At 42.6% G+C, this 14,363-nt stretch overlaps 1 protein-coding gene across 1 annotated transcript in view; it reads right to left on the bottom strand.

The window, feature by feature from the left end:
* The window catches only part of LOC126337067 (circadian clock-controlled protein daywake-like), a 111,312-nt gene that overhangs the window by 25,471 nt on the left and 71,478 nt on the right, over nucleotides 1-14,363 (bottom strand). Inside the window, exons 2-3 of the mRNA XM_050001397.1 lie at nucleotides 13,225-13,317; nucleotides 3,726-3,873 (exon numbers count right to left, since the gene is read on the bottom strand). Of these exons, the coding sequence (XP_049857354.1) occupies nucleotides 3,726-3,873; nucleotides 13,225-13,317 (241 nt within the window). The remainder of the gene's footprint in view (nucleotides 1-3,725; nucleotides 3,874-13,224; nucleotides 13,318-14,363) is intronic.

Below are 14,363 nucleotides of genomic sequence, written 5' to 3'. Positions count from 1 at the left end.
ATTGAGGAAGTAGTATGCAGTAGCTATTCTGAAATGAACAGGTTGCTACAAGAGAAGAATTCGTGACGGTCCTCATCGAATCCGTCAGAAGATAGAGAGAAGAAAGCACTACCAGAGCAGAACCATCTTATGGCTGCCTGGAGGCACCGGTCTGTATTATTCAAGCAAGCAGGCTTCACCGTTACGAGATATGGCTAAACATTCAGTCCATTGAAGATGCTGAAATATTTGAGTATGGCTTCTCCTGAGCATGACCTTAGACAACTAACAACAACTGTCCAGATCAGTTGGAGAGGAAATCTAACATGAAATTATCGTTTAGCTGTCAGGGGAATCTGATATGCTTTGTAATTTAGTAGGATTGATAAAAAGGGGAGCAGTAACTCCTGTCTTGGGTTTCCGAAGTAGCTCATATTTTATAACATGGGAGATGGACACAGATGGATTATTGTAATACTCGCGGTTTTGGCTGTTTCAAGTTCACTGCCAGATATTGGTTCGGCGGAAACTACATGAGGTCATGCCTGTTGGATGTAGATAAACCTATCCTCCTCCTGCTTCTTTCAGGATGCACTGTTATGGCTTGAGACTATAGATTGAGCATAAATTTGATTCTGGCTGTGTGTAGATGAGTATTGTGATTAAGATAAAATACGAAGAGAAGAAGTACTAGAAAGAATACTTTAATAAAGAACTGTAGATAAAATCTCAATCAGTATGGGTGTGCTGCATTTTTTCGGTCTACAAATCGTTTATTACCACAAAAATTGTATTTAGATGAAGGGACGATTAATATGACGTGTTGAGGGATCCGGAAACAGTTAATTTCGCAGTAGAAAAAATAAAAGGCAGGACGATTAAGGTTTACACACCGTCGTTAGAAATGGAAGAGAAGTTCACAATTGGAAGGAGATCTATAGTGACTGTTTGGAAGGAAATATTCGGGGATTTGCCCTAATCAATTTATGAGAAACACGGAAAACATAAATCAGGGCGATCAAACGGTTTTCTGAATCCCTTTCCTTCTACGTGAGAGCTAACCACAGAATCTTATCGGTGGAAAATCTAGTAGCGGGTAGAATTACAAGGCTAAAAAATTGAATAATTAAAGCAGATTTCAGGAATCTGTAGGAGTATCAGATATACACAGGTAAAAAAGCTGATAAAAGGTAGAAATAGATGACAGGGTATATGGGAAGGTATCCTATGTGATCTAAAATTTCCTGGCGAATCACTGCAGACGCTTTGTATAGTCTCACTATGTGTGTCTTTGAGGACCACTCAACAAGGAGAATGGCGCGAGCTACAGCGCAGAATGAATGTAGGAGCCCATAAGTTAGACATTCAGTCAGACAGATGTCACTGTAGTTGCCTGTGCATACTCACGACGTTATTTTGAAATGTAAACGTCTGGAAAGCAGTTGCTCTGCTACATCTATTGAAATAACTGGGAGGAATTGCTGAATCTTAAATGCGCACTGCTAGAGCTAAATGTCAGATCTTATCATCTACTGCAAAGGAGTTCCGTTGTAGCTTAGTTAACCGTATGGAAGAGAACGAGCTGAAAGAGGTGACAGGAATTTTGACGGAATGGGGGATTAGAAGACGGTTTTACCAAGTACTGAGTCGCTGTAAATTATGCAAAACTCAAAATGGGGTACGTGTACCTGGCAGATTCCTAATGAATTGCATTTATGTAAGTATGCTGTGGTAATGGGGAAATGTTATGAACTTCGCCCTGACGTCTACTCCCTCCTAACTCCACCTTCCTCCTGCCTCCTTCCCCTTCCCCCTCCTACACCCCCTCCCCATCTCCCGAGCTCCCCTTCAGTGTCTCTGCACTCCCTCCTGCCCTGGGTTCCCTCTTCATCTCCCGCCCTGCCCGTTTCCTGCCCCTTGGTGCGCCTTCTGCCCCCATTTTTCCTCTCCCTCCCACCTCCCAGCCCCTCCACCGTACCTCCCTCCCCATCTCTTTCCCTCTTTTCCAGCCTCCAGTCTCTCGGCAGGTTCCTGGCAGTGGTTTTTTCATTCTTCATGAGTGCTCTGTCGTTTCCAGGTTTTTTTTTTTTTAAGTGTCATGCTCTGTGTCATTTTTATCCTGTAGGAGACTTTTCTGTTTTCCTCCAGCTTTTGTTAAGTGCACTTTGATTTGCCAGCTGCGTTTTTCTACCTTTATGTTGACTTTTTAACTGTCCCTCAGTGCTTGTCATCATCTTAGTGTATATTTTAACTCCTATCATCTCCATTGACTTTTTTATGTAATCACCCTTCTGTATTTTTGTAAAGCTAATTGACTGAACAGCGGTGGACTGTGCCACTGTCAGCCACAATAAAGGGAAAAAAATGGGGACTGTGATGTACAGTCGTGGACAAAAAAAGCGTCTTTCCGTTATGCTGATCCACACAGCTTTAAAGTCTGCTAGAGAGCATAACAGGCAAGGAGACGAAGTGTTACCAACATACTATGCTCAGGCGTGAAATTGAAAAAGCATCCGAACTATGTCAGACTGTTTTCAATCTTCTGTCAGACTATATTAACACTGATTAGTGTGTTAAACACAACACGTATATATAAGATATAAATGAAAGAAGAAACGCTAATTAGTATGAACTATACTAATAAAAATGATTTTCAGCTCATCGATATAACATAATTGTTTTAGTAATACAAAGTATCCCAGATAGTTACGAATTAGCAAAATAATATGCGCATTCGGCCTCGAAGCGGTCTGTGTCAACGTTCAGACCAGTCATACTGGATTACCATTGCTGGCCTACCATGAAAGTGTGCAAATTTAGCAATGCATGAAGCTTCATAACGAAATTCAGTTACAAATCGTTCAGTGCCACACTTAAGTCAATTCAGTTATTGACAGAAGAGGAGAAAGTAGGCGGTAACAAGTATCAAATTCTATGGGACTTTCATATTGACATCCACAGGGCGCCGGTACAGAAGAAAGGTAGCAATAAAACGTATTGGGGGCGCGAGAATTTCTTAAAATTGCTTTACTGATAGTCCAAGAGTGGGACAGTAGGGAAATAGTCCGAAGTTGGTTTGATGAACCCTCGGCCAGGCACATAAGTCTGGATTGCAGCAGGACAATGCGACAACGCGCTCGTTCAGAATTGCTACAGAGAGGCCCCAGTAACACTCTTCTGAGCTTAAACGCTTCCGCTTGCCCCCAAATTCCCCAGACATGAACATTATTGAGCTCAATTGTGATGCCTTGCAACGTGCTGCTCAGAAGAGATATGCAACCCCTCGTACTCTTACGGATTTATGGGCAGCCCTGCGGGACTCATGGTGTCAGTTCACTCCAGCATTACTTCAGACATTAGTTGAGTCCCTGCCACGTTGTGTCGCGGCACTTCTGCGTGCTCGCTGGGGCCCTACGCAATATTAGGCAGGTGTAATAGTTTCTTTGGCTCTTCAGTGTATAATAATGATGCTGCAAAAACAATAATGTGTATTCTGTGGTCTGCCCTGCTAAACTGTAGCGATGAAATAGGGCGTCGGTTGCGTGCTATGTCAATACAGGAGACAAAGAGCTGGCAACGACTTTCACGAAAATTGCAATTATTTGTTTTTGATTTCAGTGACAAGAACGCGTTGTGCAGCATTCAACGAAATGTGAATATTGAGGTCGTGAGTGTCCGGGAAGTTTGGGCCACGGATGGCTGGCTGGTGAGTAGCGCTAGAAGCGCCGGTGTGGAGAGAGACGTACTTGACGGTGGAGACGGTGTAGTTGCTGGCGCCGACGATGGTGACGTTGTGGAAGGCGGCGCGCACCCTGACCGCGCCGTTGCCGTTCTCCATGGAGAGCCGCGGGATCACCAGCGGCTCGATCGTGGGCACCGCCAGCTCCGGGATACCTGCGGGCAGCGAGACACGCGCTGCACAGCTGGGCGCTTAGCCAGTGACTGACCGCAGCCAGCCGCCCACACATCTCACACAACACGCCCACAGGCGCCGCCTGCTTCTATTGAAGTAAAATATAATTATTTAAATAAAAAGCTTTTCCATATAACACGTTTTTAAGAAGGTCTGAAAGGTATAAAATAATTTCCCCTAGCTCCACACAGATCCCTAACCCCACAGAGATGATCCTGAAAATTTGTGCTTGTGAGTTTTTAATAGCTATAAAACTATTTGTAGAATTAAAACCCAAAACATGGGGAACAAGCAACAGATAATGGCAAGGAGGTGAACTATCCGAGGGCCCCAAGTATTTCGTTTTAAATTCTACAAGTATTTGCTCAGCTATTAAAAATTCACAAGGGTAAATTTTCACGACTATCTGTTTGTGATTATGAATGTGTATGGGGCTAGGAGAAATTATTTTGTACCATTTAGTCCGTTTGAAAAATATTCTGTATTAAAAGCCTAACTTCAATAAAAATAGAAGATATTTTGTTGCTTTCTGTTCACGAATTACAGAATTTGAATAATTTTAAGGGCCCGTGTGTTACCTTTCTGTCAGCGAAGATGTCGTTGTCCACCTGGTCTGTCATATGTCTATGGAAGAAAAAAATCCCTGACAGTGAGATCAAACGAAACCTAGTCCGTAAAGGTCAGCTTCGGCTACGCAGACAACAGAGAATTATTATGCATGACTCCCTCTCGGTCGTAATTACCCCCCACTTCCCGCTTTTCATGGCCACACTGAAGATACATACGTTTTCACTATAATAATTTGGTACGAAGAAACGAATACGGTAAGTATCATAGTGCGGTGTATGATGTTGGACATAGATTGTTAAGCTGAATTTTGTCCTCAGAGGCCGGCCGGTGTCGCCGTGCTGTTCTAGGCGCTTCAGTCTGGAACCGCGTGATCGCTACGGTCGCAGGTTCGAATCCTGACTCGGGCATGGATGTGTGTGATGTCCTTAGGTTAGTAAGGTTTAAGTAGTTCTAAGTTCTAGGGGACTGATGACCACAGATGTTAATTCCCATAGTGCTCATAGCCATTTGTTCTCAGGGTGAGTCACAACCCGTCCTTATTCTATGTTATTAGCATGTCATATTTGCGCAACTTATTGTTTCATTGTACATCCCGTCATTGGCCTTTTTGATAGCAGTGCATTTTAAACGAAGTGCTACGTTACCAGCTTTTATTCTCTACTTGCGAGTCCGTATGTGTGCGTTTGCGTGCCTCTCGGAGAGTACGTGTCGTTTTGATTAAAAGACTGATGTGACTCTAATTTTTAAAGATGTGTATAACATAAAACCAGGTTCCACAAAGATAGCGTGTACGTTGGTTTAGCATCCCTATCCTTCCTGTTGCTACAGTAGCCGTATACGAACTCTACTCATTGAAAAATCCTCAAGGAGGAGGGATCTTGTCCTATAAAGGTTGCGATTTTCTTCCCCATTCTACCTGGACATCGTTCCGTCGTACCTGATCCAACTTCCATTTTTTTTTTACCGTTAGAGGCGTGTAAGTCAAATATGAGTATTCCTCATCGAGGTCAAAACACGCGAGATGAACATGCGCATTTATTAGACTGGATTGGTGTGATCGATGCTCGGAAAAATGAAGCCTCATTGCGAGGCTTTCGCCACGTACAAGGCACGTCTGTACTCCAGTCATTCGTGTATGGAGCTGCCGCTTAGAAGACAGTAGGACGCAGCTGCGAAAGGGTACTTGACCACATCTTACCACTCCATGGAGTTACAGCCATCATGTCTACACCTTTATTTCCTTAACATGAGGTTCATATTTGTTTCAGATGTGTGGCTTTCCACTCAGTTGTACAGAAAGTCAAGAAAAGTCGCATAAAGGTGGGTGTCAATAGAGTAGCTAACTTAACTGAGGACACTGTGTATGGGGCAGAAAGAAATCATGATCTATTGAGTCCAGTGTCCCGCAACCAACGTGAGCACTCTAAGGTGCTGAAAAACGTCTCTCCGGTACAGTTCATCACTTCAGACTGCTTTAATCTACATTTACATTTACATCTAGTTTTATTCTCTGCAAACCACTGTAGAGTACATGGTAACAATATTGTCGATTTTCTGTTCCATTCCACTCGCGTACTGAGCGAGGATAAAAATGACAATGTTTTTCTGTACCGGCACCAGTCTCTCCTATTTTCAACACCCCAAAACAAAAAATTCGGTATCTGCAGCTTCTTCGAATACAGTTTCTCTGAATTTACCCGACGCGTTTTCGCGAGAGGTGCGTCGTCTTTCTTCCAAGGGTTATCAGTTTAGGCTCCCTCAGTATATCTGTTACACTTTCATAATGGTTCTGTCTGCCTGTTGCAATTCTAGCAGCGTGGGTCGGAATTCTTTCGATGTCTTGCGACGACACCTAACGTTTTCTGCCGGTTCAGTGGTCTTCAAAACAGCGCCCCATACGAGCAGACCAGTTGTGTCTTTATCTGTCGTTACTGATGCTTAAGGTACTGAGGCTATGCAAGGCACTGTTTAAAAATAGTAGCCTGATGTAGTCATAAGCTAATTCGCTGCAAATAAAAACCTATAGCTGTGATCCTACTGTCAAATAGTCTATGCACTGGCTAGAATTGCGAGTTAATAAAGTACACAGAAATACAAAATAAAAATTAAATGAGTAATTTATTAACAAGTGTTCTGTTCTAATGTCTGTAATTTATGTAGATGATAGATCTCAAATAAACGATATTCAGTTAAAACACAAACAGAAAATACCCTTACCGAATGCAATAGTTATGTTGAGAGCATTATGAGAATGACAGCAAAAGCCCCAAAGTAAATAGCCATCAAAGATATGCAAAAACTAAGTTCATATTGTAATCACAAAACACAAAATATTCACCATCTCCAAAAAGCTCATAGCTGAACATAATGATTTACAAATTAACACGCAATACAAGGAAGAGTAACTCATGCTCTGTTTATCCACAGAGCGGAAATACAAGCGGAAAAATTTAGTCATACTCTGGAGCGCGATCAGACCTCTCGAAATACAGAGCCTCTTCAGAAGTTAAAGTGTCATAGTGACCTAGAACTAAACCTCTCAATGATCGAATACCACAAGTTATGACAGACAAATCTGCCTTGTTTTAGAAGTGCCACAGTCGTTCCCTTGAGCTATTCCCTCGAACAAGTCCCTATCTCCACTTCACGCCCGTAGTGTTCCCCTGTTGTCTGCTGTTCCATTGGTTGAAGGCTGTCCCTACCAAGAATATATCGCTCTTACTTTCTATAGACATCATTTGATTAAACTCGACCAGTTCCCTCACTAAACTACCGTCTTACAATAATATTTAAATAACGAAATATTATAATTATTCGATCACATTAAGACCATTCACAATAAATGTAAATAAAGCTTTGTTCATAAATAAATAATCCAGTATTCCTGTGCGAGTTCAATAATGATAAATGACAACACATTGTTGTTAAATATTGTTTAAACAATTGTTTAAGCCTGCTTGTCAGAAGCACCTGGCATTATTTTAGAAAGGTGATGTCAGGTAACGCATGTGACTAACCAATTCTTAAATTACCATGATTTTGTACTATCACTTGCAATTAACATTGAAATAAAGTTACCAGCAAAATGCTAAACTGTTCATTCAATAAACACACAAGTATGGCAAAATGTGAGATGTTCATGCTGTATTCGTTTGCTGTGTAATTGTGGGGGATACTAAGTTCTGGCAAACATCGGCGTAATGAGAAGATATAGGAAACGTAATAAATCAAGAAACAGAATTGATACAGGTACGTAGCTTCCAGAGATGAAAGCTATAGTGCAATTCTGTCATCTGAGATACTGTTTGTTGAAATCGCATGAAGCGTTTGAAAGTTGTTAATTCAGAGGTCCATTGTGACATTGTTTATTGGGTGTGAAATATTAACTTCTGTAGTTTTAAACATTTGAAAATAATACTGTGTCATTGGATGTACTTAATTTTTCTGAGATCGCAGATGTATTTAGATCTGCCTTAATATTTGACAGTGAATTATTTGGATTCTCAGAGAGCTGCTAGAAGCCAGCTTTCAGTTTTTTGGAACGTAGCCGGCCCTCTTAAGCGATCGAAGCGTCGTCCAAATACCGGGATTTTCCCCACATCTGATCCTTTGCCGATGTCATTGCGCCTGGCTCCTCTGTCCTGTCTGCTTCGGCTTGCCCAGCTGCGGCACTTTGGCTGGTGCGACCACGCTGCGTTGTGAGCCCCAGGCCCCCACAAGCAAATTCACGTTACTTCCATCCAACACAAAGTGGCCGAATAGCTCGCCTACAGACGCGTATCGTTAAAGTCCCCTTGATCAGCGCTCCAAATCTTGCAACAATATTCTCAAATTCGTCACACTTAAACGATTTGACGTGCTGAGTATGTTCAGCACTACTATTCTTTCTCTATGTCGTAGATATTACCTCATGTTTATCCACATTTATTAGACGAAGAGAAAAATTTTTGAAGTCTTTTTACATTCTTTCTTACAAGCGTCCAATGACGACACTTTCCTGTGGACAATAGAGTCGACAGTGATCAATCTTGTAGTACTGCTGATAACGTCCGATAAATCGTTTATATATACTGAAGAAATCAGACTTCCTGTTACGCATACCTGGGACTCATATGATGTTTCCTTCGTTTCTGTAAAATATTTGATGACAATTATAAAGCTTTGTGTTTTTTTTAGTGGAATATTCCTGGACTGGAACGGGTTGCACTCAGCATCGTGATACCAATTGAGGAGCTACTTGATCAAGTAGGCCACGAAAACTAACAACAGGGAGAGTGGTGTGATGACCTCACGTCCCTTCAGACCGCATTCAGCGACGCCATTGGTGGAGGATGGCACGGCGGTCGGTCCGTACCGATGTGACCTCTAGGCCTGTGGACCGAGTTTACGTTTGCAGTCTTATATTTGCGAAATCGACTACATGGCACAGTGTCGAACTCCTAGATAGACTGCGTGTAATTGGCTCGGTATAGTGAACCAGAAAGTCGCCCGCGTCAGCTCCCACATAGGAAACGAGTGCAGTTGTCTGCTGCTGGGACGGGACCTACTTACCTGTGGTTGGTGTCGTGTGTTGTGCCGGGATCAGGATACGCTTGCTACTGATAGCTGAGCAATATCGCAATCGCCTTGGCTGTATTTTCTTATTCGATGGATTGCATTGCCTTTCAGAACCACTACTTGTGAGCGCTGTTACTCGTGCTAGTCTTATAATCGCGGGGCTGATATTAATTACAATGTAACAAGGCAACTGCAAGATTTTTCTTATTCTCGCAGGGACTTTTAATGATCATCTTCTCCGCATGTTAATGTAAGGTTTTGTTGTATTACCCGAGGTTGACATAACCTAAGGCAGCATGACGTAATGCTGACGTACGCTGACCAATCAGAAGCGTGTTGTGACCTGTAAAACTGCATTGCAATATCATACACGACAGCCAATTGGTTCTGGTGAATACGACACTAGTGGTCAGCGAAAGGTTAATGTTTTACCTTGGTCTGATGCCTCAAGAAAACCGAGAATGTTTTATTCACTTTTAAAACATCATTCCTGCGTCCTACATTGCCAGTCACTCGTCACTTATAGACGATATTGACTTGTAACAGTGGAGAAATGTGCAAGAGGATAGCTTTCGGAGGGTGTACAATGCAAATCATCGTTGCAGCACTACCTTCGTTGAAGTGGAGAGGAGCCTCTGAACTAGGACCTACTACTCAGTTTCACTCAAGTGTAGTGATTTCTCTACAGTCACGTGTCTTCGTTGCTCTGCTGTCTTATCGTAATCTTATTAAGAGTGATACAACGTCTTCTTGTCAGTTAAAAAAATGGTTCAAATGGCTCTGAGCACTATGGGACTTAAAATCTGAGGTCATCATCCCCTAGAACTTAGAACTACTTAACCTAACTAACCTAAGGACATCACACACATCCATGCCCGAGGCAGGATTCGAACCTGCGACCGTAGCGGCGGCGCGGTTCTAGACTGAAGTGCCTGGATGTGTGTGATGTCCTTAGGTTAGTTAGGTTTAACTAGTTCTAAGTTCTAGGGGACTAATAACCTCAGAAGTTGAGTCCCGTAGTGCTCAGAGCCATTTCAGCCTGGAACCGCTCGGTCACAACGGCCGGCCTTGTCGATTAGGGATTGCCACATTCTCTATGTATTGTATCAAACGGAACTGTATCCTATTAGCAGTGCTCATACTGAGACGGAAATTTTATTAAAGCGTAATTATCTGTTCTGAGTAGGCGATGTACTATGATTATCTAAGTGTCCGTTGTTTTGAAGATAAATTCCTTTTCGTATTTATTGACCTTTCTCTGTTCATAGAGTCGTGACTAGTATGTGAGTGTACTTTGTTATGTTATGAAAATGTTCCCTCTATGGAAATTTGTATAAGTGTTGAAATATGTCGTGGTATCGGTGCGTGGTGGTGGTGCTGTATACACCAACTGTTTGATGATTGCTATTTATTGTACACAAGGACAGTGTATGTATTAAAGGCTGGTAAAGTAGAGGAACGAGAACTGAAGAGTGGATAGAGGGGTTTCCTTGGCGATGATTCGCAAGTGGGAAAGAGCAGAAGATATTCAGAAAAACTTTAATGGCTGCTAGCATATAATGAAATTCGAGAAGTTTCATAGCTGAATGACATTGTAGCAAGGCGTAAAATAGGAATAGGTATAGAGGAAATACTGACTTTAAGATTCAATAATATTGTCAGGAAAAGGTGTATTTCATGGACTGTGAATGGGCTGTGCTGATAAAAGGAAAAACATTCTGCTCACGTTCGACTTTCGGGACAAAAGAAAAGCTGTTATTAACTGTTATTAATTGTAAGAGCACAGCACGAACTTGCATTGAAGGGAATCTGTCAATAAATGTGCACGCTTCCAACAAATATATTCGAGGAGGAGTGCATCCTCTAACACGATAATGTTATATTTCCGTGGATCATCAGTTCACATCCTATCCAGTGGCATAGTTTGCGTCATTTAAAACTTTTATTCTTAATCTAGCGCTATTTAGAAGCAAGAATTTTGGATGTAATGATTTTCAACGAAAGTTTAGCTTAAGTGCTGTCGAGAGTTGTGATTTGTAGCAGACTACGACATGAGAGAAGCAGAGATCACGCATCATCCCGCCGCAGCCATTGGCAAGGTAAGGAGATATATAGCTGGTCATTGATGAGAAGCAAACTGTCGCAGTAAGGACAAAAAGTCAGGTTTCCTAATAAGAATTACTGTAAATCTATTAGAAATTTCTGATTGGCCGAATGTTTTTTAATGTAGTCAATAATTATTTAAAAAGAGGCTTAGGTCTAATAGTAGAATTGATTGGAAATCTAACCAGCCTAGCTGTTTGGTCTGTACAGCAAGCGCAGGGAGCATCTCACAGGCGAAGCCTTTTTAAATCAATATATAATATATAGTTAAATTCCCGATTACTGTGAAGATCCTCGTATATCGTAATCAAGTCAATTTTATATTCCAATGTTGGCTTAGGGGTTATTGCCTTCTTTTGCCTACTCAGAGTAATGAACGATAAATTTCAACAGTTAACAGATTCCTTCACGTAACATGAACTCCAAACATAGTAATTTTGATTCTTCGTTCCTGCATGATTTTGCTACCGAAATTTCCATATGATTAATGTCTACTGTACTTGTAGCGTGTTTGAATGAGTGATTAAACGTATGAGTTGTATAGTCTACGCAGTTTAAAGAGCAGCTTATTTCAGTATAACAATTTACTAAAGAGAATCTAGCAGTGGTCTTAGAAAAAACGTAGAGATTCTGCAGTACAGATAGTAGAAATTACTTAACAGAGATAGCAGGAAGGACAGATGAAATAAGTTAGCTATGTTTTAATATGAGTTATATTACAAACTTTAACAAATTTAAGCCTTGTCCAGTGCTCCTAATTTCGTTCGTAATATTATACGAGGCGCGTTCAATAGGTAATGCAACAATTGTTTTTCTCAGGCAATCTCTGTTGAAAAAATATGGAAGTTGTTGTGCGACATCGTGGAATATTCCCGCTTCGGCACCCATTGATTCATAAGTTCCGATAAGTGGCGGCAGTATACGTACTCTTCAAACGGAGGTCTGTTCCAAATAAAGAGCTGTCATTGAGTTTCTGTTGGCGGAAAATCAGAGCATCGCAGATATTCATAGGCACTTGCTGAATGTCTACAAAAAGCACAGCGACTCGTTGGGCGAGGCGTCTGCTGTGGCTGCATCAAGGTCGCGTAAACCTGTGCGATCTCCCGCGTGCCAGCCGGCTGCACACAGTTATGACTTCTGCAATGTTGGAACGTGCGGACACTCTCATTCGAGGTGATCGACGGATCACAATCAAACGCCTCGCATCACAGCTGGTCGCCTCTGATGGTAGTGATGACACTCGTCCGAAAGTTGGTGTACTGAAAGATGCGTGACCATTGTGTTCCTCGCCGCCCAACAGAAGACCATAAAGAGCAACGAAGATCCAGCTGTGCAGAATTACTTGCGTGTTTCGAGCCTGATCGTGACAATTTTTTGTCGAACGCCGTCATAGCCGATGAAACATCGGTTGATCTGTTCGAACCGAAAACAAAATAGCAGTCCTTGGAGTGGCGCCACAACATCTCTCCTCCGAAGAAAATGCCGCACCCTCAGCTGGTAAAGTCATAGCGACGGTCTCCTGGGATTCTGAAGGGGTTATTCTGTTTGATGTCCTCCCTCATGGTCAAGCGATAATCTCTGTAGTGTACTGTGCTACCTTCGGGAAACAGAGGAAACGACATCACCGTGTTTGTCACCAAACAAATGCAAACGGGCTTCACCTTCTTCATGACAGCGCAACGTCTCATACAAACGTGCGCACCCAATAGAAACTCACAAAACTACAGTGCAAATTTTCTTCTTCATCCAGCCTACAGATTGGACCTCGCTCGTTCCGATTTCCACCTGTCTGGTCCAATGACGGATGCACTTCGCGAGAAGCAGTACCTGGATCATGGTGAGGTTATTGATGCAGCAAGACGTTGTCGCCTACGTCGACCAGTAGAGCGGTACCATGAGGGCATACATGCCCTCTCAGTACGGGGGCTTAAGGCCGTCGAATTTAAATGTGGTGTATTGGAATCCTGAATACAGAAAAAAAGTGTTGCATCACTTACTGATCGCCCCTCGTATTCTAACTGTGCAATAGACCTCCGAAAGGAAATGGCTCGGGTTCAGAGTCCTTCTCTGGAATGTGGTATTCTGGCACCTGTGCGACTTACCCTTGACGATGAAGGGTCGCAGGTGGTCGATGGCGCGCCCGATGCACGCGCTCAGCTCAGGGTCAGACCGCGCGCAAGGCCGCACGTACTCCGCTGCAACAAAGACACCGCATAAGAGATCACACACCAGCGCAACTCCAGACACGAATATTTCAACGATAAGCGATACACACTACCTTTCTGAGAAATTTACTACGAAGAATTGTTGGTCCAACTTATGAAAGAGGAAGATGGGTGTGAGATGTACACTGTCTGTTATGATCCACATATGGGAAGAATAGTAAACTCAGCCAGATCAGAATTTGTGCGTTATGTGGCACGGATAAGTGGCAAATAGTTAAATGAGTATTAGATAAAACATAAGATGACGGAGTCAAAATTTTCAAATGTGTGTGAATTCCTAAGGGACCAAACTGCTGAGGTCATCGGTCCCTAGACTTACACACTACTTAAACTAACTTATGCTAAGAAAAACACACACACACACACACACCCATGCCCGAGGGAGGACTCGAACCTCCGGTGGGAGGGCCGCGCGATCCGGACAAGGCGCCTCTAACCGCGCGACCACTCCACCAGTCATGACGGAGTCGACTGAGAACCGAATGGATAGTTGGAGTCATTGAGGATGTGGCAGGACAGCATTAAGTTTCTTTGCGATCGAGCGTTGGAGTCCAAGAAAGACATGAAACATACACTGGAAGGTATGAAGTAGTCTTTGTCAATAAAGACAATAATTTGTCCATTTTTTACAAGTTTCTCTTTATTGTGTTCATAGAGTCACGACGTACACAGTCTGTTCAGTAACCTCCAAGATTGATTTAATTCATGGCGACTAAGCTACCTAAGTGCAATAACTACGTTAGTAGCTTCCACTAACAAATGTTAACAACAAAAGCGCGTTCAACCAGGCAGTTTTGAGCAGACAGCGTAAAGTAGTGGACGTTCTACAGTAATACGTCATAGTTGAAAATGTGTGCCTCCACCGGGATTCGAACCCGGGATCTTCTGCATACATGTCAGACATACTACCCAGCTGAGCCACCGAGGACACATGCGATAGTTCGAGAAGCTGAAATGTAATTGAGTGCTGTGGAAAAGTAGTTCTCGAGGCGTTTGTTTGATTTCTGATTTCGAAA

The sequence above is a fragment of the Schistocerca gregaria genome, chromosome 2, assembly GCF_023897955.1.
Source record: "Schistocerca gregaria isolate iqSchGreg1 chromosome 2, iqSchGreg1.2, whole genome shotgun sequence".
In the NCBI taxonomy this organism is placed as follows: Eukaryota; Metazoa; Arthropoda; class Insecta; order Orthoptera; family Acrididae; genus Schistocerca; species Schistocerca gregaria.
This window is presented reverse-complemented; position numbering and strand designations above follow the sequence as displayed.